The following is a 23,979-nucleotide window of genomic DNA, read 5'->3' on the forward strand; positions in this document are numbered from 1 at the left end:
CTGGGGGGAGGGGTGCAGGGGAGGGGCGGGCTCTGCGGACCGGAGCTGCCGAGCCACCGCGTTCACGAGCCGGCCAACTGCCCTCCGCTCTCTCTCGGGAGCCTTCCCTAGAGTGTCCTGGCTCGCGGAGACGTGGCTTGGGGGACAGGAGGGCTCGTGCATGTTCTGCGGCCCCGGGGACTGCAGCGCCGCTGGTCTGCAACCGCGATGTTTGGTGTTGGGTAGTCCCGAGTGCAGCCATTCACTAATCCCGGGGCGTCCGATTCCTCTGTGTACAGAGACGTAGCTGCACACGTACCGTGCTCACACATGCAAAGACGCGCGTGTCGAGGGTGAACATAGGTGCGGGTGCGGAGTTGCAAACCGACGGGAGGTGTGTGCTGAGTGCCCCCCATCTTATGTTGCAGATCCGCGGGAGAGCTAGTCCTGAGTCCTGGAAGGGGCAGCAGTAGCTAAAACAAGGCTGCCTCTTTTTCTGTTTATGTTCTGCGGGAAGGAGACAGGAAGTAAAGGGGTAAACACGCATTCCCTCCAGTAGTGCTGTGTTAGTCAGGCAGTGAGAAAAGGCCGTCCGGAGGGGATGACGTTTGAGTAGATGCGTGTGGGAACTGTGGTTGGTGGCGGCAGCCAACAGTTGACTTGGGTTCCGAATCGGTACGTGTGTTTTTTGAGGGAAATCGAAGATCCCGATCTGGATGGAGTAGAGAGAAGGGAATAGGGAAAAGTCTGGCCCCACGCTAGAGGAGGACGGTGGCAGCTCTGAACAAAGGATTGGAGTGATCTTAAACATTTTGTTTTTCCCATTTAACATTTGGACCCGAACTGGAGCTGCAGTTTATTCGGCGTTTACAAAACTTAACTTTGGAGATTTTTCGTGGATTTTTGCAAACCTAATGTGAGAGCATACTCAGAAAGTAATAGGACAATAGCTGGGAAGTATTTTCCTAAAGTGACCAAGGACCTGGCTTTGATTCGCAGCAACACAGATAGATGTAAGTCTTGAAAAGAAAGTATTTAACATGGCATCTTTACTTAATGTCTATTTTTTTTCAGGCATCTCCTATTTTTAACTTTTTGTTTTGTTTTTTTAAGACAGTTTTTCTGTGTAGACCAGGCTGGCCTTGAACTCAAAGAGATCTGAGTGCTGGGAGTAAGGTGGGCGCCACCACTGCCCCGCTTATTTTTACTAATCAGCCAGGAATATAGTTCAGTGGGAGAGTGCTTGCCTGGCATTGAAGGCTCCAGTTCAGTTCTCACTGTCACAGATAAAAGTATCTGATTTAGATTTATTTTGATAAGCAGAAGTGATGCAGAAATCAAGATGAACTGATAAGAATTGAGTGTAACATTGTATGTATTTTCAGTTACCATCAGTTCAAATGCAAAACAGATTTTCTTTTGAATTAGTTTTTATAATTCAGAAGTTGAACAACAGTTTTATGTTGAATGACTGCAAATGCAGATTTAAAAGGGAGGAAACCTTTACATTGTATAACAGGTTTCCTGTATGAATCCAGTAAAATTGTTCCTATTGGAAATAATTTTTATTTTTGGTGGTTTGTGGCTTTTAAGAAACTGGTGTATTTAATTTGACAGACTTATGTGCTAGGAGTTTTTTTCATAGTATGTAGTGATAGCTGATCTTTCACTCCTGATTGAAAATATGTAGTTTACTGCTTTAATGGTGGCATGAATCTGGGAGAGCAGGGACTAAAAATAAAGTGGTCTAAAGTCTCCTGCATTTATTCAGAGCATCAGACAATTTAAACTCAAGCCTAATGTGGCAAGAACTTTTTTTTTTCCAGAGAGGCATATGGATAGAGCCAGTTGTAATGAATAAGTGAAAGTAAACTCCTACCCACTACACCTGGGAGAGTCAGGAAAGCACCTTCCCAGAACAAGTACATGTTTTTGAAGAAACTGAGGTCACAGGACTCTGTTTTCTTGGAGCTTTCCTCACAAGCACTCATAATTCCTCTGTTCTTGGACAATTCGGACAGTGGGTGCCTGTTGTCTTTTATTTTCTCTCTCTCTTTTTTAAGATTTATTTAATGTATATGAGCACACTGTTGCTGTCTTCAGACACACCGGAAGAGGGCACCAGATCCCATTTCAGATGGTTGTGAGCCACCATGTGGTTGCTGGGAACCAAACTCAGGACCTCTGGAAAAGCAGTCAGTGCTCTTAACCGCTAAGCCATCTCTCCAGACCCGTTTTTTATTCTCTTAATCTACTGTTAATCTACCATTTTTTTAAGAACCAGATTTTAGTGTCATAGACTTTCTGTCCTCAACTTTTATCAATTTCAGATTTTTTAATCTTCTAATGCTTGCTTTGGTTTTATTTTTTCTTTTTTAATTTTTTATTTAAATTTTAGGTACATTAGTGTTTTGCTTGAATATATGTGTAAAAGAGTGGGGTCTCCTAGGACAGAAGTTACAGATGGTTGTGAGCCACCATGTGAGTGCTGGAATTAAACTCAGGTCCCCTAACACTTTAACTTACTCTAACCACTGAACCATCTCTGCAGGCCCTCTTTTCTAATTTCTTAAAGTAGACGCTTTAATTGTTGCTGACTTGATTCCTTTTCTTTTTGATTTTTTAATTTTTGAAAATTTTATGTATGTAAGTACACTATAGCTCTCTTCATGCACACCATTAGAAGAGGGCATTGGGGGGTTGGGGATTTAGCTCAGTGGTAGAGCGCTTGCCTAGCAAGCGCAAGGCCCTGGGTTCAGTCCCCAGCTCCGAAAAAAAAGAACCAAAAAAAAAAAAAAAAAAAGAAGAGGGCATTGGATCCCATTACAGATGGTTGTGAGCCACCATGGGAATTTAACTCAGGATCTCTGGAAGAGCAGCTAGTGCTCTTGACCACTAAGCCAGGTCTCCAGTCCCATGATTCCTTTTCTAATATAAAGGATTAATTATATATATATATATATATATATATATATATATATATATATATACATATATATATATAAAGCTTAAATGTATCCCATAAATTTTGATGCTCATTTTCTTCAAGCTCAAAATATCTAGTTTTTCTCTTAAGATTGTAACTCTTGAATTTAGAAATGTTCTGATTTCTGAGTACTGATTAGACAGTTTTGATCCATAATGCTCAAAATGAAAAAGAATTCAGAGTTCATATTTTACTTTAAAATTTGAAAATATTTGCATATATAAAACAAGATGTTTTGGAAGATGTACATAGGACATGAGGGTAATTTCATACTGGTGTTTCTGTGTGAGTGGGTGGTAGGTGGTGGTGGTGTGACTGCTACTGTATCAGGTAGAATTTTTTTCACTTGTGGCATCATGTGACACTCAAAAATGAAAGATCTGGACCTTTTTGGATAGGGATACTTTTTATCCTACCCAACCACCCCCCACCCCACCCCCTTTTTTAATTCTGGCCGTCTAGCAACTCAGTATGTAGACTAGGCTGGCCTTGAATTCAAAGAGATCTTCTGCCATTTGAGCACTAAGACCAAAGGTGTGCACCACCAGGTCTGCCTTAAATCAAATTTTAAAATAAATTACTTTTAGATAATAAATGACTTTGTTTTTTCTTTTGACTACTTCTGTCTTTTATGTTTAGCTACATTAAACATAATTATTTCTGTGTTTGGAGTTGCCTTTTCATTTTGTTGTGGGATCAGGTCTCACTTTCCCAGGCTAGCCTTAAATTTCTCAAGGTCAGTGTGTTCTCTTAATATATATCATTTTTTTCTGACTCTGTACAAGGGCACTTACATCATGACTCTTTACTTTGAAGTACTTAGTTTCTAATCTGAATCTGGGAATATCCTGCCAGTTGTGAGGTCGTCGCCGTAGTCCTACAGTACAGCCCTAGCACTGGCACACCTGAAAGGACAAGAATCAAAGCTCACAGCAGTTGCTCCTACTCTGGTCTTGTGCATGCTAGTCTACCAGCTGACCTTCAATCCCAACCCCAGGATGATTTCTTTAAAGGATTTTCTTACTTTAGGTTTTTTATTTTCTGTTTTGTTGTGGACCCAAGAGAAAAATCATAAATCCTTGGTAGTTTTTCAAGATGGATAAAAATGAGGGTATGATTAAAAGGGATGTTTTATGTTTCTGTTTAAGATTCACAAAATACTAATTAAAATGTCTGTTTTCTACAGTGTAACTAACATGTTCTACAGTGTAACTAACACGTTTGAAATTTTTATCAAGAAGTTAAGGGGTAATGCCAGACACATGTGCTGCCTGTGACCTTCGTCAAGACATTGGTCTTTCTGTGGTTCTAAAGACAATAGTGTTTACTTACCTTCATATTTACCCTTCAGACTTTAGACTCATACTCAGGATAGATGTGTCGGGTCAAATTTGTACTAGAAGAACAGGAAAAATGTCCCTTGCATCTCAGCCTTATTACTAAACTTGTATGATGTCCACTCTTACTGCTCATGGATTAAATATGAAGTAGAAGCTTTATGTGTTGAAGAGAGTTACTAAACAATATAACTTTGAGAACAAAGTATGGCTTTGTATCATGGATTTAGTGAGATGTATTAATAACTGAGCACAATTTAATTAGGCAGACGATTGTTTGTTATAACACAGTCAGCCAAGGAAGCTGGTGGTGCTTGAGTATAAATCCATTGGGTAGCACTTTCATTCACTCTTGTCCTAGCAGTGATTTGAAAAAGATTTTTTGTTTGTTTAATGTGTATGATTATATGCATGTGGCGATCAGAAGATAAGTAGGAGAGTAGGTTCTCTTTGTGTGGAGCCTGGAGGTCAGTTGGAGACTATCAGGTTTGACAGCAAGCACTCTGACTTGCTGAGACATCTCAACAGCCCCACTTTTAGTTTCTTAAGAATTTGGCCTGGTCTAGAAGATTGTAGGTTTAAGGTCCAGTTCAAGGCCAGTCTGAGCAACTTAATGGAGACCACAGCTCAAAAAGTATAGAGGGCAGGGACTGATGGGCTAGTCCTGAAGGCTAATGAAGAACTTTTTATTGTTTTAGGGGTTTGTGTATGTGTTTATAGAAATTTTGAGAAGATAAAGTTTAGTTCTTAATTCTTTTTTTTTTTTAATCTTTACTTTTGATACCGGTAATCAAATCCAGGCCATGCTAACAAGCTAGCTACTACTGGAGCTGCATGCCCAAACCCTCCCTCCTTACCTGTCCTTGGTTTTTTGCTTTTGTTTTCCTATTGGTATGTTTCATGACAAAGCTTGTGCCTGAAAACAGCCTACCTCTCATTAACGAGGTTAATTTTGGTTAACATTTTCATGTTCATGTAAAGATCAATTTCCGTATGGGATTTGCTGTGTAGTGAACTAATTCTTAAGTTATACTTATTTATAGGCAGAAATTATGATAGTTCTTTTCTGATGAAGTTTGTTCATATTTCATTCAAAATGGAAGACTAGACATCTATTTCAGTGGTAGAGCATGGCTTAATATGGTCTGTAGTGCAGTAGGCACACCTGATTTGTTAATTTGTTTATCCTAGGTCATGTGTTCCTGTGTGTGCTCACTCAGTCCAACATGGCAGGAGAACTCATGTGTGGCTCTACACATACATAGTGTGTATGTGGAGGTTAGAACAACCTTGGGACATCATTGGTTTGGAATTTCATCACATAGTCAGGCTAGTTGCCATGTGTTCCCCTCTCCCCAGTTTGCATCTGGCATTTTACATGGATTTGGGGGATTCAAAATTAGTTCTTCATATTTGTGGTCTAAGTGTTTTGCCCGTTGAGTCCTCTCCCTTGCTCTAGTCTTTCTCAACCTTCCTAACGAGGAAACCCTTTAATACAGTTCCTTATGTTATGGTGACCCCCCCAACCATAACATTGTACCAATTGCTACTTCATAACTGTAATTTATAGGTCCTGCTGCAAGATATCTGATATACAACCCCTAAAGGGGTCATAATCCACAACCCACCACTGCTCTAGGATATTTTAGGAAAAATTTTCTGGCAATTTCCTTTGTTTTTTATTTGTAATGTATGTGTATGGGTGTTTTGCTTGTGTGTATGTTTGTGTACCACGTGTGTATGTCATGCCTATGGAGGCCAGAAGAGGGCGTAAGATCCCTTAGAACTGGAAATACTGTGAGCCGAGTCATGTGGGTGCTAGAAACTGAACCTGAGTCTTCTGTAAGAGCAACCGATACTCTTAACTGCTTAGCCATATCTCTAGCTGGATATGGCTGTGTTTCAACCTTGCACCAAATTAAAGTTATACCAGTTTTAATTTTTGTCTATCCCTCAATCTTAATGTTACTTAGAGAAGACAGAGCCTTCACACTAAATCTTGCCTCTTGAGAGTAATAAACATTAGAAACTTTTCTGCTTCAAGTTAGAAGGTAAAGTATTTGTGATAAGATGTTTTTTTAAAAAAAGAAAAAGCTTTATTACTGAAGTTAGGTCTACATCATTTGACCTCACACTTTGAAGTTTATTGTGCTAGTAAGAAGTAAGTAACTTAAAGTCAATAACTTATAGGGTAGAAACTTCAACCAGCTTTCATTTTAAAGTAGTGCTTCTCAACTTGTGTGTCTCAACCCTTTAGTGACCCTTTCACTGAGTCACCTAGGACCATTGGAGAATATTTACATTACATGATAGATATTTATGTTACAAGTCATAACAGTAGCAAAATAACAGTTATGAAGTAGCAATTTTATGGTTGGGGGGTCACAACAACATAAGGAACTGTATTAAAGAATCAAAGCATTAGGAAGGTTGAGAACCATTGTTTAAAAGCACTGTGAGATTAGGGGGCTGGGAACCACTTGCTTTAGAATTACAGAGGTATTGTGGTTTTAAGCCTAGGTTGAAGCCTGCCAGCCTTTAATCCCAGCACTTAGGAGGCAAAGGCTGGTGGGTCTCTGTAGCTTCAAGGCCAGCCTGGTCTACAGAGTGAGTTCTAGTACAGCTAGGGATACACAGAGAAACTCTGCCTTGAAAAACAAAAAACAAACAAACAAAAACAACAACAACAAACACAAGCAAGCCTAGGTTACTGTGGTTCTAAGAAAGTCCCAGGTTTTTATTCTTTTCTTTCTCTCCCCCCCTCCCTTTTCCCCCTTCTGAGACAGGGTCTCTACATAGCCCTGGTTGTCCTGGAACTCTTGTGTAGACCAAACTAGCTTTGTAACTCACCAAGATCTACCTGTCTTTGCCTTTTAGAGTTTTTGGTGCTGGAATTAAAGGAGAGGGGATTATGCCTGGCCTTGTTTTTGTCTTTTTTGTTTGTTTGTTTGTTTGATTTTGTTTTTGAGTCAGGGTTTCTCTGTGTAGCCCTGACTCTTTCTTGGAAGTCACTTTGTAGACCAGGCTGCTCTGGAACTTACAGAGACTCACCTACCTCTACCTCCTGAGTGCTGGGATTAAAGGCCACGGCAACCAGCTGTTTTGTTCTTTCTATCCTTCAGGCAAATATTGTACAATGATTCCAAAGATCTAAGTGTGTTCTGATTTGCTTATGATTGTGACTTTGAAGCCCACCTCAGCCACTTCAGGGGTTTATAAAGATTGATGCAGATATTTTTATCCTACTAGTATTTCCATGTTTCTGATGTTATAGGTATTCTTGAAATAGTCTGACATATATTTATATACATTGATCACTTATTACCTAAAAGACTTCTTTTTATTTTCTTTCCTCATCCTTTTCTTCAAAAAACAAAACAAAACAAAACAAAAAACAGCTATAGCTTTGAAATTGTTTTAAAAATTGATTTGGTTAGAGATAAGTCTTAGAGTGTTAACATAGGGAAGTTTCCTTCCATGATGGGCAGTAATGATTCCACTCCTATTCATGACAAGTATCTGTAGTGCAGCCAAGGACACACTAGGACAGCCAGAAGTATATTAAACTCTTAATAGTAGAACTTGGTTTGTGTCTGTTCAAAACATGGCTTATACTTGCTCTACAATAATTTTGATTTATACCCCACCTCCCCTTTTGGTTTTGGTTTTTCGAGATAGGGTTTCTCTGTGTAACAGTCTTGGCTGTCCTGGACTTGCTGTGTAACCAGGCTGGAATCAAATGCACTGAGATCAGTCTGCCTCTGCCTCCTGAGTGCTGGTGTTAAAGATTATTAAAGGCATGAGCCTCCAAGCCAGGCCCTTATCCTGTCTTTTAAGTAAAAGGTCTATATGGGAAAGGATTTTGTAGAATGAGGGGGAAATGGAGTTAGGAGAGAATTGGAAACTGAAACTTCATTTCTTGGGGGCCAGTGAGATGGCAGTGGGAGAAGGTACTTGCTGCTGACCCTGACTCTCTGAGTTTGATGATCCCTGAAACCCACATAGTGGAAGGAGAAAACTCATTCTGGCAAGTAGTCCTTTGACTTCAATACACATTCTGTAATACATAGGTACCCCTCTCCCCCCGCTGACACACACACACACACACACACACGTAAAAGGAAATGTAATAAACAGTTTTTTCTTTAAGCAGGTTTATACAGTCAAACTGATTTATGATAATACTAAAATAGAATTTGCCCTCAGGAAGCTCTCACTTCACTGACGTGAGCGCTAATGGGATGTGTGCTTGGGTATTGTGCCTTAAAGGAATGCCTTGAGTTTTGATTTTTATATGCTAGTTAACAAGTGTAAGCCTTAAACAAAGGCTTAGTAATTTTAAACAGTTCAAAATAATCTTGAAACCAAAATTTGAGAATTGTTTTCCAGGGTGTATTGAGATCGTTTGCAGACTTGTTCCTTCTCGTTGCTGTTGTAGTAGCATTGATTCTTCAGAGCAAATTGTTCTTTCCTGGTTCTCAGGGAGTAGAACATGAGCATTGAGTTTAGGTGATTGGCTTCAACAGTTATTTCAGGAAAGAAAGTTCAAAAGAGGGCTGGAGGGATGGCTCAGTGGTTAAGAGCACTGACTGCCCTTCCAGAGGTCATGAGTTCAATTCCCAGCAACCACATGGTGGCTCATAACCATCTGTAACGAGATCTGATGCACTCTTTGTGTCTGAAGACAGTGACAGTGTACTCGACATATATAAAATGAATAGATAAAATCTTAAAAAAAAAAAAGTTCAAAAGAGAGCATGGGAGAGCTTTTCTTCTAACTGCTAATCAGAAAAGACTCTTGAGATGTGTTTATCTCTGACAGGGCCTAACAGGTCACACAACTGCTAATTAAGAACACTTGGAGTTGGGAGTATCTATAGAGTATTTGCTGTGCATACATAAGACGTTCTGGGCCTAGCGAAATCAAACATTATCTTAAAAGGTCATTAATTCTGTATTAAGGGGATCTAATGTATAAAAAAGACCCAAAACACTTCAGATCCTAAGGTTTTTGTGGGAGAGCCATGAGTTGTTTGGGGTTGATATCCAGTATTGTTTTTAAAAATGAAAGGAAAAAGCTTACTATTATTAGGTTCCTCCTAGTTCTCTTATATGAAATATTTATTATCAACTTGCTCACTGTTTTTTCCCCCTCATATTTCATTTCAGTTGGTCGAATTATGTTTCAGCTCTTCTCAGACATATGTCCAAAAACATGCAAAAACTTCCTGTGCCTGTGCTCAGGTGAGTAGTTTTTAACCTGTCTCCAATGAGAATGCCTGACTACTTGCAGCTATATCTACTTTAAGGCAGGAGACCCTTCAGAAATATACAGTGGTCTGAGTTATACAACTAAACTTGAATGTGATATGAAATATGAAATGCAGGAAACATTTTGTAAGAGGACAGGAGGAAAAAACATCTTTAAAATGATAAGGATCAACTTCATATAATGCAATCTTTATATATTAGTTTGTCAAATAAGACATTTTTAAATTGCTTTTCATTATCATTGCATACACCCTAGCCAAGAAGAATAAAACAGTGTTAAACATTAAAAATAGCAAATTTAATTTTTAAAACCTATGTTTGAAAGGATTTTCTTAATTTCATTCTTTAGTGAAGTAATGGTCTCCATTCTTATTTCCTGTAGCACATAGAATTGTTTCTGGATCAGTTTAGAACATACACTGCTTTGCACTATTTATTGTGATTTGTGCATTATATATGCTACATACATTGTGTCATCTGTGCCTTACATCGCTCATAGTATCAGCACATGGGAGGGATTTGACCCCAGATTAGTTGGTTGGTTATTCCTGTGGAATGATGGGTTTGTAGCTAAACTTCTTTTTTTTTTCCCCCAGGGGAGAAAGGCCTTGGGAAAACAACTGGGAAGAAGTTATGTTATAAAGGTTCTACATTCCACCGTGTGGTTAAAAACTTTATGATTCAGGGTGGGGACTTCAGTGAAGGTAGAGCTAAAAGTTACATTCCTAATAAATCCATCCATCAGTTTTAAAAGAATCTCATTGTTGCTTTAACTGTAAATATCATGTCACAGAATGATGAGAACATTGTATCCTCAGTGCGTGCATCCTTGCTGGATGAACAGATGTTGCATATCTAGAATTTATGAAAAAGTAAAGACTGATATTTTATCTTGTTCATGTAATTTATTTTAGTAACATAATTATCAGATAGATTGCCTTCCAGTGAACACCACAGTACTGTCCAATTACATTTATTCTTGGTGTGACTATTACTTGAAACAAATCTATTATAGGGGTCATTTTTCTGATAAATTGAATGTTCCTAGAATCATGTAGTTTTTTGGGTGTTTAGGTTTTTTTTTTTTTTTTTTTTTTTTGTAGCAGTTAAAAGGGTTAAGAGTTCCTTCAGCATACTGAAGCCATCAAAAATAATTTATTGGACAGAAAATGTACCTGAATGTTCGAACATTTGCTTGGTTTGTCCTGGGCCCTGGTTTCATTCCCAAGTACTGCAGTAACATAGAGGTGGTGGTGATGGCACACAACTGTAATCTCAACCCTTGGTGGGCAGAGGCCAGGGATTTTGAGTTTAATGTCATCCTGACCTATAGTAGTGATACTGTCTTAAATCCAAAGCAAATGGAGCCAGCAAGGTACTTAGTAGGTGGTAAAGGCACTTGTGACCAAGCCTAAAGACCTGGGTTCAATTCCTGGAACTCACATAGTGGAAGGAGAGAACCCTCCTGCAAGTTGTCCTCTGACCTCCACATTTACACTGTTGTGCATGCTACACACACACACACACACACACACACACACACACACACACACACGATAAATGTTAAAAATAAAATCATTACCATGTGCTAAATATTTAAAGCATTTATTGTTCATTGTTTTTAGGTAATGGAAAAGGTGGAGAATCAATTTATGGTGGATACTTTAAAGGTAAGGCCTGATATTTTGTGTTCTTTTGTTTTTGTTTCAGTTCTGATATAAAGCAAGTATGTCGCATACTTTAATTCGAAGAGTTTTACTTGTAGTTCACGTTTGCATGAAACTAATGCTGCATGAAAATACTTTATTTGCATGAGTTTGGGGATAAATTATATTGTAATATATAACTTTTAATTGACAAGATTAATTAAGGCTAACTTTAAGGTTAAACATGACTTTCAGCATGGAGGTTAGGCAACTATATACATGAAAACTCCTATCTTCCTGCCTAAAACTGTCAACATATTCTTTTGTTTATAGAGAATGTGGTCTTTTGCAAAATGAAAAGGTAAGAGAACGAAGCTCAGTAACACAAACTCCACTCTGCTCCCTTGTGCCCTCCTAATAAATCCATGGACAGTCTGGTCAGGTTGTGCCTGGATTTCTGTATTGTTTGAAGACTTGGAAAAGAATCTATGTGATTTCATACATGCATCTGTGCCTTTGTTTCTTTACAATGGGTTCTTAGTTCTGATCAGGGAAAAAAAGAAGCTAGTTGTGGTTTTTGTTCCCTTAAGCCAAGCAATTTCTTTGAATAAAAATTGGTATTTTTTTCCTTTCTCAAAGGTTTGTATATTTTCTTTTGTGTACTAGAACTATACGGTTGTATTTTATTCCTACAGTAGTAACATTTCATTAAGTCTAACTATTACACTTCCCCAAAAAGCCTTAGAAAAGTCAGTTGCAGGAATTTACAGAGGGCTCCAGCATTGCTGGGCTCGAATGCCATCATAGCTTCAGAGTGTGTTGGTCTTTTGTATCTCCTTTGGAGAAACTGGATCACTACAAGTTTTCAGAAGCCTGTCCCCAAGGTCATCTTTTTTTTTTTTTTTTTTTTTTTTTAGTTCTAATGTTTCCTTTTGTTCTAAAGATTTGTTTGTATGAATATAGAAGGAAATTTGGTTTTAAAGCTATTTCTCCCTTCCAAATATTTACCAGGCCTGATCCTGCTTAGCTTCTGATGTTAGAGGAAATCAGGCACATTTAGGATGATATGGTTGTCTAGTTTTAAAGGTACTTCTATTGAATTAAAGCCATCTCTATGTGATGGTGATGACGATTTTCCCCCTTTCTAGCTGGTTGTAATGGCTTGTAGCAACTTACACTTAATGTTGTGGGTCGCTTTAATATGGCTATTCTCTGTGGCAGATGCTTTTGTATCTTAAAATATTTTTAAATGTTATTATACAATATTCTTCTTGGGTAATTTTGTGATCCTACTGATACTTAATTTAATTTGATGTTTTCCTAAAACATTTATATATATGTAATTTTTTTTTTCTCATAGACCAGCTTGACTTCAGTGGAATAATAAATTTCCCATACAAACGTTAAACATTCAAGATCAGACTTATTCAAACCCCTATGTATCATGTATCAGGCTAATTGGAAACTTGAAGAAAATACATTTTACTGTAGAGATTTTTCTAAAAATTATTTGGCTAGATTTCCCTGAGTCAGTAGCTTATGTGTCATTTAGCAAAGCGTGCTGCTGCTGGAAGTGACTGTTCTAAGGCTGTTTGTACAAAGTGTTAAATACCTGCTCTTTTCCTCAAGGCTTTAATTAGTATCTTTTTGGCCTTTTTTGTGCTTTTTGTTATTCAATTAGTTAATTTTTTTTCTACATATTGCCAAATATCTTACTGACCAGAAGAGGAGTTTCATCCTTTGCTTTCAATTTAGTACTTGAGCATTACTTTAAAAGCTTCTTATAATTGGAGACTAACAAATTTGTGTTTTCTTCAAACAGATGAAAACTTTATTCTCAAACATGACAGAGCGTTCCTTTTGTCAATGGCAAATCGAGGGAAACATACCAATGGTTCCCAGTTTTTCATGTGAGTAGGCATAATGAAGAGACGAGCTTTTCCTACAGAGAAGCGCTGTTCATGAGAAAGATGGGATAGCCAACCTCATTACTGCTCAGACTCTGACAGCTTTGGTTTTACTTTGTGTTTCTGATATCACATAGTAACTGTAGTCTCTGCTGCTGCTTCAGTACTCAGCACATACCTGGATTTGAAGCATGGAACTTAAAAATGTAACCTGAGGGTATGCAGTGTTTTCAAAATATGCTGTCATGAGGAAAGATATAATTTAACTTTAGCCTCTTCCTCACTTGAAGGCTCAGTTTACCTAGTTTGGAATATGAACTCATGATGAACATGTGGAAAGTGTCCATGATGTAGCTGGGTTGGGCAGTGCATGCCTTTAAATCCAGTACTTGGGAGGTAGAGGCAGGCAGGTCAGCTTGGTCTACGTAGTGAGTTCAGGACAGCCAGTGAGCCACATAATGAGTGAGACCCTGTTTTAAAAAAGAAAAAAAGCTGGCCACGATGTACATCCAGATGGATCTTTCCATCCTAGGAACAGGAAGGAGCTAGTTTGGAGACATAGTCATGTAAATGATCTTGTTTTCTCTCTATTAGCCAGTTTTGTGAGAGGTAACATTTTCTGATGAGGTATAGTAAAGTGATTTGCTATTTAGTCAGCATTTCAGCAAATTTGTAAGGTCTCTGTGCATAATGAATTAATACAATATTGGCTGTCATTTTTGCCAAAATTTGTAAATTTTGCTTAGTACACTTTAAAGTTTCAAAGAGCCGAATACCTTTTGGGCTGGCTGTTTGGTTCAGTGGGTGGAGCACTTGACACACAAGCCTGGCAACCTGAGTTTGATCCTCACAGCCCACACAAAGGTAGGAGGAGAGAGCCAGCTCTCCAGTTAGCTTCTAACCTTTACATGTGTGCCCCCCCACTACAACATGCATCATACAAAATAATGTATTTTTTTAAACAATATATCTTGTTTGTATATATATGCACAACCTAAATAAATTCTCATGTGGAGAGTTCTAAAGAAAACTCTTGGCATACTTTTAATTACAATCTTCTCTAAACCTATTTTTGTTTGTCTGGCCATGTACAGTATGAAGGATAGTTGTCCAACATGCAGCTTAGTACTTTAATAAAAATCTCTGCTGCTCTATGTGTGTTGGAGAAATACCTTATTTGTGATTTATCACACGTTTTACATCTTTCTGAATGGATAAATATGAATGGCGCTTCCCTGTCTTTTAAAGAAGTCAGTTATTCATATAAAAACTCACATTTTAAGTTTGTCTGAAAGATTTTCAACATGATCTGAAGAAGTTCAGATAAGGGGCATTCTGTTCCCAAGGATGTCCTAAAAATGGAAAGTTAGGAGAAGATGATGGTGCTGGAGTTACACGGAAAGCAGACTTGACAGTAGTTCCTGTGCCCTGTTTTGATCCTACAGATGATCAGTGACACATTTTCACTGGAGTATTTTTCCTATGCTTATTCTTTGTTGGGGGCAGGGGTAGTGCAAAATAAAGAGTTAAAGTTTTAAAAACTTTCTGTGGTAACTCCATGTCTAAGCCTCTTTGTTTCCATTTTTAAGCTTATCTGAACTGTGAACATGAAAAACTAACGATTCATTGGTCAGGATGGGGCCATCTGAGGGCTCTAAAGTTTCTTTTTATATTATTACATCTAAAATTGTCCTTATTCAGGTAGTTGCAGTCTTTTACCACTATTACATATAGTTAGCTTATTCATGTAGCCTTCTGTTAGAATCTAGGACATGAAGTCTTTATCCTCTGGTATTTAATTGCTACTTAAATCTCTAGGAACATTTAGTAAGGCTGTTAGTGCTTTCTGTGTGGCCTAGTTTTGTATTAGACTACTGTTTGGAGAGGAACACAAATGAAAATTTTTGAATCAATAGATTAGGAATAAAAACTTGTAAGCAGTGTCTATAATTAGCTATAGACAGCTGTAAAATCACTAAATGCATGATAAAAGAAAAATTTCAATCTTCAGTTTGGTGAAAATTTATTTGAAAGGAGTTTACAGTCTTACATGTAACATTTTGCACCCACAAAAGTTTGTTCTAATTTTTAAAAAAGTAACTTGTATGCCTATGTGTTGTTTTATGGTGGCTGAAAATTCAAGTTCCCATGAGTTGCAAGGTAAAATCAAACTAGTGTTCACATTTCTAAATGAAATGTATCATGACTACTATGGAAAGGATAGATAGAACAGAAATGGTAGCCAATAAAGAAGAGATCTTTGAAATTCTGTATCTTGCAAGCCCATGTCTTTTTGGCACTGGAAGAGATAAAAGAATAATATAGTGTCCGACTTGTGTCTATAATCATAGCTGAGACCTACCCAGTGACTTCCCAGTAAGCTCTGGGTTTGTCCTGCATGTGGCACCTTGGGTAGGAGTTCTGAGCAGAAAGAAAGGACATTGTAAAAGCATCTTTGTATGTCTTATGGACTAGTTCATTGGCCTTACGAGGACCTGTAAAACATCCACACAAAACGGTACTCAGTTTGTGCCCCACAAATCTACTACAGTTCCTGACCAGTAAATTTGATGCTGTTAGTGTACTGTGTGGCAGTCCCTCAGGAAATGTTGTGACGTGTGTTCTAACTGTTGTCTTGATTCTCACACAGTTAGCAATTTCCCTTCCTAAGATGCACACTGTTTGTGTTCATAATTTTGCATATATTGTTTTCTTTGGCTGTAACTGTATCTTCGTGTGTGAAGAGAGAGAATATATATAGGTTTTCTTTACAGCTAATTGTAATTTTTACCACTAACTGCTTGTGTTGACTACTATATAAACTGTGGTGCTTCTGTTTTGGGAGCTTACATAGAAGAAAAGACTGTCTTTGGAATAGTACTGCTTGAGAATTGGAAAGGAAGGGATATGTGGCCCCATCCTTACAAACTACGAAGGAAATAAGGGCTTGCTCACATTTTAAAGGAGCTCAGACTCTTGGCACCACACTTACGAAGCAACACACGGACCAAGCCAACCTACATTAGTGTTCACTCAGTATGTCTCTCTCTAGGTCAGGTATGAAAAAAAAACACAATAAAAGCTACAGGGCCGGAAGTGTAGTTCAGTGGTGGAGAGCTTGCCTGGTGTGCTCAAGACTATAGGCTCAGTCACGAGCACTGCAGAAAACAAGTAAAGTAATGAATAAATCAGGTAAAAGCTATAGAGTTAGAGAGTTGAACGGGGCTTAGAGATCATGTGGAATAAGTTTTATCTTCTGTAGAGAATGAATGCTAAGTGAGGAAGAAATAACTCTCCCTATTCAGGTTGCTTTAGGATCTTTTCTCACATTCTGGAGAAGAAAGCTGCTGGCTGCATGCTGCAGGGTTATAAGCACTGGATTCTGAATCACTGTAGTAAGGCGGGGGCATTCTGCTGAGAAGAAAATGGCACTTGGAGAACTTTTTTTTTAATTTAAAACAATCATTGGAATGATAATTCTGGTACTAATTTTTATTGTCTATAGTCATTGAGAAGATAGGAACACATTATATAAAACAGTGTTAGAAAGGTTAGTTTGTAACTTTATTATTTCTTTCCTGAATTGGAATATGTACCTAGTTACCTGGTTTTAGCCAGGTGTGGTGGTTCATGCCTGTGATCCCGGCAATTGGGTGGCTATGGAAGGAGAACGAATGGTTGCGAATTTGAGTACAGTCATTGTACGACACACAAAAGCAGAAAGACCCTGTCCAAAAACAAAAAAACAAAACCGCATATACACACAAAAGAAATCTTGGTTTTAGCTGTTTTTCTGTACCTTGTGTTACTTTGTTAAAAAAAAAATCCGTGTGTGTGTGTGTGTGTGTGTGTGTGTGTGTGTGTGTGTGTGTGTTCTCAACACACATGTGAACAGAAGTTAGAATTTGATATTGGTTGTCTTCCTTTGACAATCCCGTTTCCTTGATGTTTGTGGACAGTCTGTCACTGAGCCTGGAACTCTCTATAGAGTCCCCTAGGCTAGTTGGCTAGGAGGCCACGTGACCTTCCTTTCCATGCCCTCCCTGGAACTTAGCATTACAGGCTCAGGCTCCTATACTTGGCAGTTAAGTGGGTGCTGGCTATCAAATGAGGGTCCCGCATGCTTAACTCTACGTACCCTCAAATAGCCCCACTTTTAAGGTAAACTATAAATGTTTTGGTAGAAAGTGTCATAGGAGAAAGAGCATGCCTTATAGAAAGATCCTACATTTCTGAGTAAATCAAAGACTTTGTATACACACATTCTTGTTTGTAATTACTCTCTAGCTACCTAATACTCACACCTGAAAAGCACCTCAAAAGGTCGAGCAGCAGCAGTCTTCCCCTTGGCTGCTACTAAAATATTAAATAATTTTTTGTTCTGCTTAGGAGTGTTTTGCCTGCATGTGTGTGTGTGTGTGCCATGGGCATGCAATGCCATTAAAGGCCAGAAGAGGGCAGTGGGTGAATGCCCTGGAACTAGAATTGTTGTGAGCTGCCACTTGGGTACTGGGCATTAATCCTGAGTCTTCTGGGAGAGCAGCCAGCTCTTATGGTGAGCCATCTCTCCAGCCTCAGTGGAGGCCTCTTATGGCTTTAAAGCTTTGGTGAATAGACTGTCATTGGCCACAGGTCTAGTCATGAATATTTTTATGAAAACAAAGATAATATAGAAAAGCCCAACTTAATATCTAAACAAGATTTCTGGTTATTTTTTTCTGTTTTGTTTTTGTTTTTTAATTTTCTTTTTCTCAGTGCTGGTAATCAGACTCAGTGACCTTGTAAATGTTAAGCAACAGTTCTCTCAGATATTCACCCACCTACCTGCCTCTTCCTCTCAACTGCTGACATTGAAGACATGTGCCACCATATCTAGCTTATTGATTATATGTATGAGGTTGTTATTTTTCTTTCACTTTTTATTTTATGTGTATGGGTGCTTTACCTGCATGTATGTCTGTGTACCACCGGGATAAAATGTCTCTGGAGGCCAGGTCCCTGAGACTGGATTCCATGGCTGGTTGTGAGCTGCCTGCGGGTGCTAGGAAATAAAACGAGCTCTGATCCTGGAAGAGCAGTAAGTCCTCTTACCCACTGAGCCGAGTCTCTGGTCCCTGTTTAATACAGCATAAATGGGAAGGGCGCTAGGATTGCTTTATGTCATTTAAAGTCCCACTTAAAAGCAACTCTTCATCTAATGAGAGAGGAACATTCATTCTAAGGTGATTGGCTAGGTGTTTAATAAATCCGTTTTGGCACTTTGGCAAGCAGAAGTAGGTTTGGGAGAAATGTCTCACCCACATATTCATAAATTTGTGTGAGAGACAAAGATATTAAATGTGACCTTAGTCACTGTGTTTGTTTGTTGTTGCTTTGGGTTTTGTTTTGTTTTGTTTTGTTTCTATGGAAGGTAATAACTCCATGCCAATTTCACAGTTTTTTGAGAGGAAAGGAGTTATGATATTTGAACCTTAATGCCACTTTCCCTGAATTTCAGGTGTCATCTAATACCCTTGTTTAGAATTAGTCATTTAGTGGTTATGTGATAATGTTATCAGTAAGGAAAGACATGTTGTATCTAGTTACAATTCGTGTGTATATATATTTTTATGTTAGTGTTGAAATTTAGAAAACTTTTCTTTGAGTGACCTTGGGAACACAGAGCATTGTGATGCTGGCTCACTCACTGCCTGAACACAAGCTGTGTTACCCTAGGGTTCCCTGCTTTGTGACAGCTTCATTTCACTGTGAAGGAAAGAGTTGTGTGATAAAGACGACATTAACATAGTTGCTTTTAGTGCCTTCTTACTTTAGGCCTGAAGTACCTTCCTGTCTTACACTCTGGAAACTGCATGGTTTCAAACTTGTTTTTTCTGATACTTATGCCTATATGAGAGATTTTAAGTCACTTTCACAACATTTTAATATTTAATATATCTAAGATCCTATCAAACTTTTGTTCAGGAATAAGTGGTTTTTGGTTTGTATAGTAATTGATTTAAAAAAAAATTTATTAGTTAAAATTCATCAGTATTGGGGTTGGGGATTTAGCTCAGCGGTAGAGCACTTGCCTAGCAAGCGCAAGGCCCTGGGTTCGGTCCCCAGCTCTGAAAAAAAGAAAAAAGAAAAAAAAATTCATCAGTATTGTTCAAAATAAAATTTGCATAAGGGGAAAATCAGATTAAATATAAAAGTCCTCTGCCCAGGATTTGACTTCATTCTCTAAGGCTGTCACCTCTATTGCTTTTTAAGCCTCAGAGAAGATCCTTAAAGTTCTAATTTTGCCTTTATTACTGTTTCTATTAATTCTGTCCTATGACATAACAGCTTAAGGACATACATAAAGTAGTGAGCATAGTCCAGATTCTGACCAAAACATTCTCCAGGGTTCTGTTCTGTTCTACACAATCAAGAAAACTTTGAAAGGCAGAAGCATGAAAATGAATTAAACTGGTTAAGTTTCCCAAGTTTTGTTTTGAATTATCTAAACTTAGTTTTGGGGGGGGGGGGAGGGTGAATTCTTTGCCTTCTACCAGAAGTCCCAATTTCTGAGTATTTAAAATTGTATATCTGTCCATACTCATGATGTATTACCTTACTGAGAAAGATGGCATAGCTAGTCTCTGAGATTATAAAAGGAACTTTCATGTTTTATGAGCTGTTACCAACCCTTGTGTTAAAATATCATGAGTTTAAGAAGATCTCTACAAGGCCTTTTCAAAACAAAATTCATCTCTTCATAAGTATCTTACGAAAGAAAATTTAGAGCCCTCTATTTTAAAAAGCTTTCTTGCTTTGCATAAAACTCTAAAAGTTTAATTTCAAAGTTATATTGATATTAAAACATAAATTCAGTCTTGTCTTAAAAGTGTATTACAATTTATTTCTTGCCATTTTTGTGTAAAATTTGCAGAAACAGTGTTACACCGTGCGCTCCAAAGGTAATGTCTCATTACTCTAAGGCTTGCTCACTCTCTTTCTTTCTCCCTCTCTCTCTGCCTTTGTTTCTTTAATCTTAATGTTACATGTATTGAAACATTTTAAGGAAAAAAAGCTTTCTGCTTGTTTGTGTAACAGCAGTATATGTAAAACAAGGGTGTTAATGCTTATGGTCAACCTAGACATACAGCTTCAGTTCAGTAGCTCTTGTGTGTTTCATGGTGCTGTTTTACATTAGGTTTTTAAGAGCTGGTACGGTCCCAAAGCTGCTCTGATGGTGGCATCAGTGTACTTCATCCTTTGAATAACAAGTTTTTAGTTTCTAGGGTTTGTGGTTAAAGTGACCCTTGCAGTAACTGTCTTAGGTAGATTCAGGAATGAGAGCCACTGTGGGAGAAAAACATGGTGAACATGGAAGCTTTATAGTTTGAAATGGCTTTTGTGTTTGTTTTTCCTTCGCTCTGGTCTTCTAAGTCTTATACTGCATCTATGTCACTGCCAAAGTAGTACCATTGAGAATGTTGAGTATAGTAAAGAGTTGGTGGGCAAGGTTTCCCTGTCCATTTAGTAGACTTGGCTGAACACATGGTCTCTCCTGCCTTCTGTTACCCTTGTTGGGTGTTCACTGTTGTTTGTGTGTACTGTGAGCATAGTTCCAGTGAGCCTGCCTTACCATGAATCCTGGGATTTGTAGACTCAAGTCCAGAGAGCTCCTTTTTTTGTGAAATATTTCCCATGTACTTACTGTATATTCTATCCCAGTGAAGGAAGGTACAAGTTGGTATTTCTGTACCTAAACTGCAGGTGCCAGTAAGTTAAGTGATTGTTTTTGGTCTGGACACTGAGCAGATTGAAGGGTGTCCTCTATTCATGTGCTTCTTTACTACTCAGTGCACTAGGAACATAGTTTATTGATAAGTTTTCTTTTAAATTGAAAACAGAACTAGGGACTGACTATACAGTGTTGCTTGGTGGTTGAGTATGTGCTTAGCACACATGAGGGACCTGAGTTCATTCTCAACTTGAGACAAGTTATCTGTCCAAAGCTTTGAATGCCCTAAGAGCATTCTTCCATACTCAGTTGATCTGAGTGTTGCTGTAGCCAGCTAGACGATCGCTGTTTGCCATAGGGTTGCCTTACATGGTGGTTACAGCATTTGTTAGCTAAGGTGGCAGCTTAATTGGAACTTCTGTGTGCTAGAAAAATCTGTAGGCTCTTCTGAGCAAGTCCCAAGAAAGGAAGAGCACATCTAGTCAGTAAACAGCCATGTGGTTTCATCTCCTGCTTGGCAGAACAGTTTTATCTTTCTGGAACCACCTTTACCCCTTGTCATAAGGGGTTTCTGTCTAGCTCATGTCCTAGTGTCTGTTTCAGTAAAGTTGTCCAATGCAGGAAGCGTCTGTGTTTACAGTCGTCTCCCGTGACTCCACATGCTCGCTCAGTCGCCTCATGATGTCTGTGGCTCACCAGTTCCTTAGATTTTCTTAATTTCTCCCTCTCCCCCTTTTTTAAAAACCTGTTTCTATTTTTTAAATTATACTGGTTTGAATTTCTACCCAATTTTCTAAGAAATATTTGAGTCTTGTGATTCTGAAACTCAAAACTTCATTTAAAGTTGAGACTTAAAATTGACATTAAAAGTTTTAAGTTAAGTACTCTCTATAGTCTTCATATAGAACTGGATAGTCTTAAAGTAAGTACAAGCATTGTAATTTCTTGTACAATGATACTTTTGACATTGTTGTAAAGGTTAAATTGTTCTGTTCATGTGTCTTAGAATGGCATTAAAATGCATAAGGTTTTTCTTTATACAACTATTTGAATACGGCCTGAAAGCCTTGTGACCTTGTCCATATCATGTTTATCATCCTTAGTACTTAAGGTTCTGTGTCTATTACCTAGCTATCTACTTTTGAATTTTTGCATTACAATTCACATGTAAAGATCTTTGAAAATGTTATGTGAAAACCAACTTGGGTTCAAAATACCTTAACCAAGTATACCCCCACAGATGTCACAGCAGTAACAGTGGGGCGTCCACAGAGCAGCTGGAGGGGTCTTTTCTGGGCCATGGAAATCAAAGATGTCAATGATACACCTTCACTTTTCATTTTGTTGTGAATTTGAAAGTCCCTTTCTATTGCATTTTCTAAATGTGAGTTGCAAAGCTTCCCCTTGAGTGAAAGAAGAGCAGGAAGTTCTGCAGAAAGGGCCTCTGAGGCTCCTCCTCTGCTTGCCTTAAGAAAGAATGTGTGGACTGTCTCAGTCTTAAGTGACAAATAAGAGCCCAGGGGGTGTGGCCAGTGCTTGTCACTTCTTCACCTATGCAGTGGCTTCCTGAATAATTCTGGGAATTTTTTTAATGTTTGTTTTTGTGCCATTATTGTTTTTGGTTTGAGAGTAAATTTAATTTCTGTGCGTATGCTGTACATTTCTTTCTATAACTCAGACCTATTTCATATATCCTGATAGAGTTGGTTTTATAATTCATTGTAGTCTAGTTTTTTTAATTAGTAAAATGGCTGCTGTTGGTGTTTGGGTGGTCTTTAAGGTTGAACGTATATTATGCTTAACATTGTCTGTCTTTTTATCTTTACTTCTTTGTTCACTACATGCTGTGTTTAAACCCTCTGCTTTCTTCATCTGAATACGTCATTTTTGATACCAACTTTGTGTTGATGTGTATTGTACAGAACTACAAAGCCTGCTCCACACTTGGATGGGTAAGCATTGAGTTGTTAAAATCTTGGAGAGTCGTTTGGGTGATGAGCCTAAAAGACTTGCTGGCCTGCATTAGTCTTTTGTAACCAAGCTCTTCCCAAAGGGGCACCAGGTATAGGAGTTTTGAGAGCCTGTCTCACTTTTGCCCATAGGTGGGTTTCTCAACCATGTATGTGGTTTTGAGTCTACCTGTTGAGATGGCTTCTTAGTATGAAGTGTCCGCTCTTACCAGATTCTTAACCCTAAAAAGGCTAGCAACCATTGTAGTAGTAACAGTAGAAACCAAGTCCCACCTTGTCTTTAGATAAACTGTCACTGTTTCCTATTATGAAGTAGATTTCAAGTTGTCATTCCCTTCTAGTTGGTTCATAACACTTTGGAGTTGTTTCTAGTTAGGTAGATAAATATTTTTTACAACAATTGTCCCAATTATGTTCCTAACGTAATTATTACGACTTGAATTTGTATTATGACAGGGTTCATGTTGTCTTTGGACTGGTTATATCTGGTTTTGAAGTAATTGAACAGATTGAAAATCTGAAAACGGATGCTGCAAGCAGACCTTATGCAGATGTCCGAGTTATTGACTGTGGAGTGCTTGCCACAAAGTTGACAAAAGATGGTAAGAGCTTTGGAGGGTGGAGGATCTAGGGCAGAGAGGTGTAAAGAAAGCATGTGTGGATAGTGGGAGCATTGGTGCCTCTGTGCTATGCTTTATCCCCTCCGACAGCAGTCCTCCTCCTCGCTGCTACCCAGCTGCCAGCTGATCCAGGCCCTCTCAGGCCTGGATTATTGCCTTTCTCTCATAGCTGTCTACCTTACCTCTCTCCTGTTTTCCTATGATGATTTATCAGCAGGAGTGTCCCCACTGGTTTCCTTGCTTATGGCCTTGTTTTACTTTGGTTTGTCTTTAGCAGCAACCAGAATGATCCTCTTAAGGCACACGTAATCCATATCCCCCTGCACAGATACCACAGAGGCCCGTAGCTCTCTGTTGTCTTTCCGACTTTTTCTTCCCATACTCATTGCCTTCTAGCTATACTGATTATTATTCAGACACTTGGGGACTTTGTGCCTGCTGCCGTCATGTATAGAACATTCTTTGTTAAGGCATCTGTGTGACCCCTCCCTATTTTAGGTCTCTGTTCCAGTGTAATCTTAGGCTACCCGTGGCGTACATTTGTGTTCCCTG

At 38.5% G+C, this 23,979-nt stretch overlaps 1 protein-coding gene across 19 annotated transcripts in view; it reads left to right on the forward strand.

Annotated features, from left to right (window-relative positions):
• Positions 1-23,979, forward strand: part of Nktr (natural killer cell triggering receptor) — a 38,302-nt gene that overhangs the window by 388 nt on the left and 13,935 nt on the right. For 7 of the 19 annotated variants that reach the window (XR_015626312.1, XR_015626311.1, XR_015626313.1 and 4 more), the window contains 6 exon segments: positions 9,472-9,546; positions 10,170-10,277; positions 11,199-11,243; positions 13,042-13,129; positions 22,760-22,789; positions 23,264-23,409. Coding sequence is in view for 5 of the 19 variants with exons in the window: in XM_087560036.1 (XP_087416162.1) it covers positions 9,472-9,546; positions 10,170-10,277; positions 11,199-11,243; positions 13,042-13,129; positions 22,760-22,789; positions 23,264-23,409 (492 nt within the window). In the remaining 14 variants the exon portion in view is untranslated. 19 annotated transcript variants of the gene reach the window in all.

Source organism: Rattus norvegicus, chromosome 8 (genome assembly GCF_021556685.1).
Source record: "Rattus norvegicus strain SHRSP/BbbUtx chromosome 8, alternate assembly SHRSP_T2T, whole genome shotgun sequence".
NCBI classification, from domain to species: domain Eukaryota; kingdom Metazoa; phylum Chordata; class Mammalia; order Rodentia; family Muridae; genus Rattus; species Rattus norvegicus.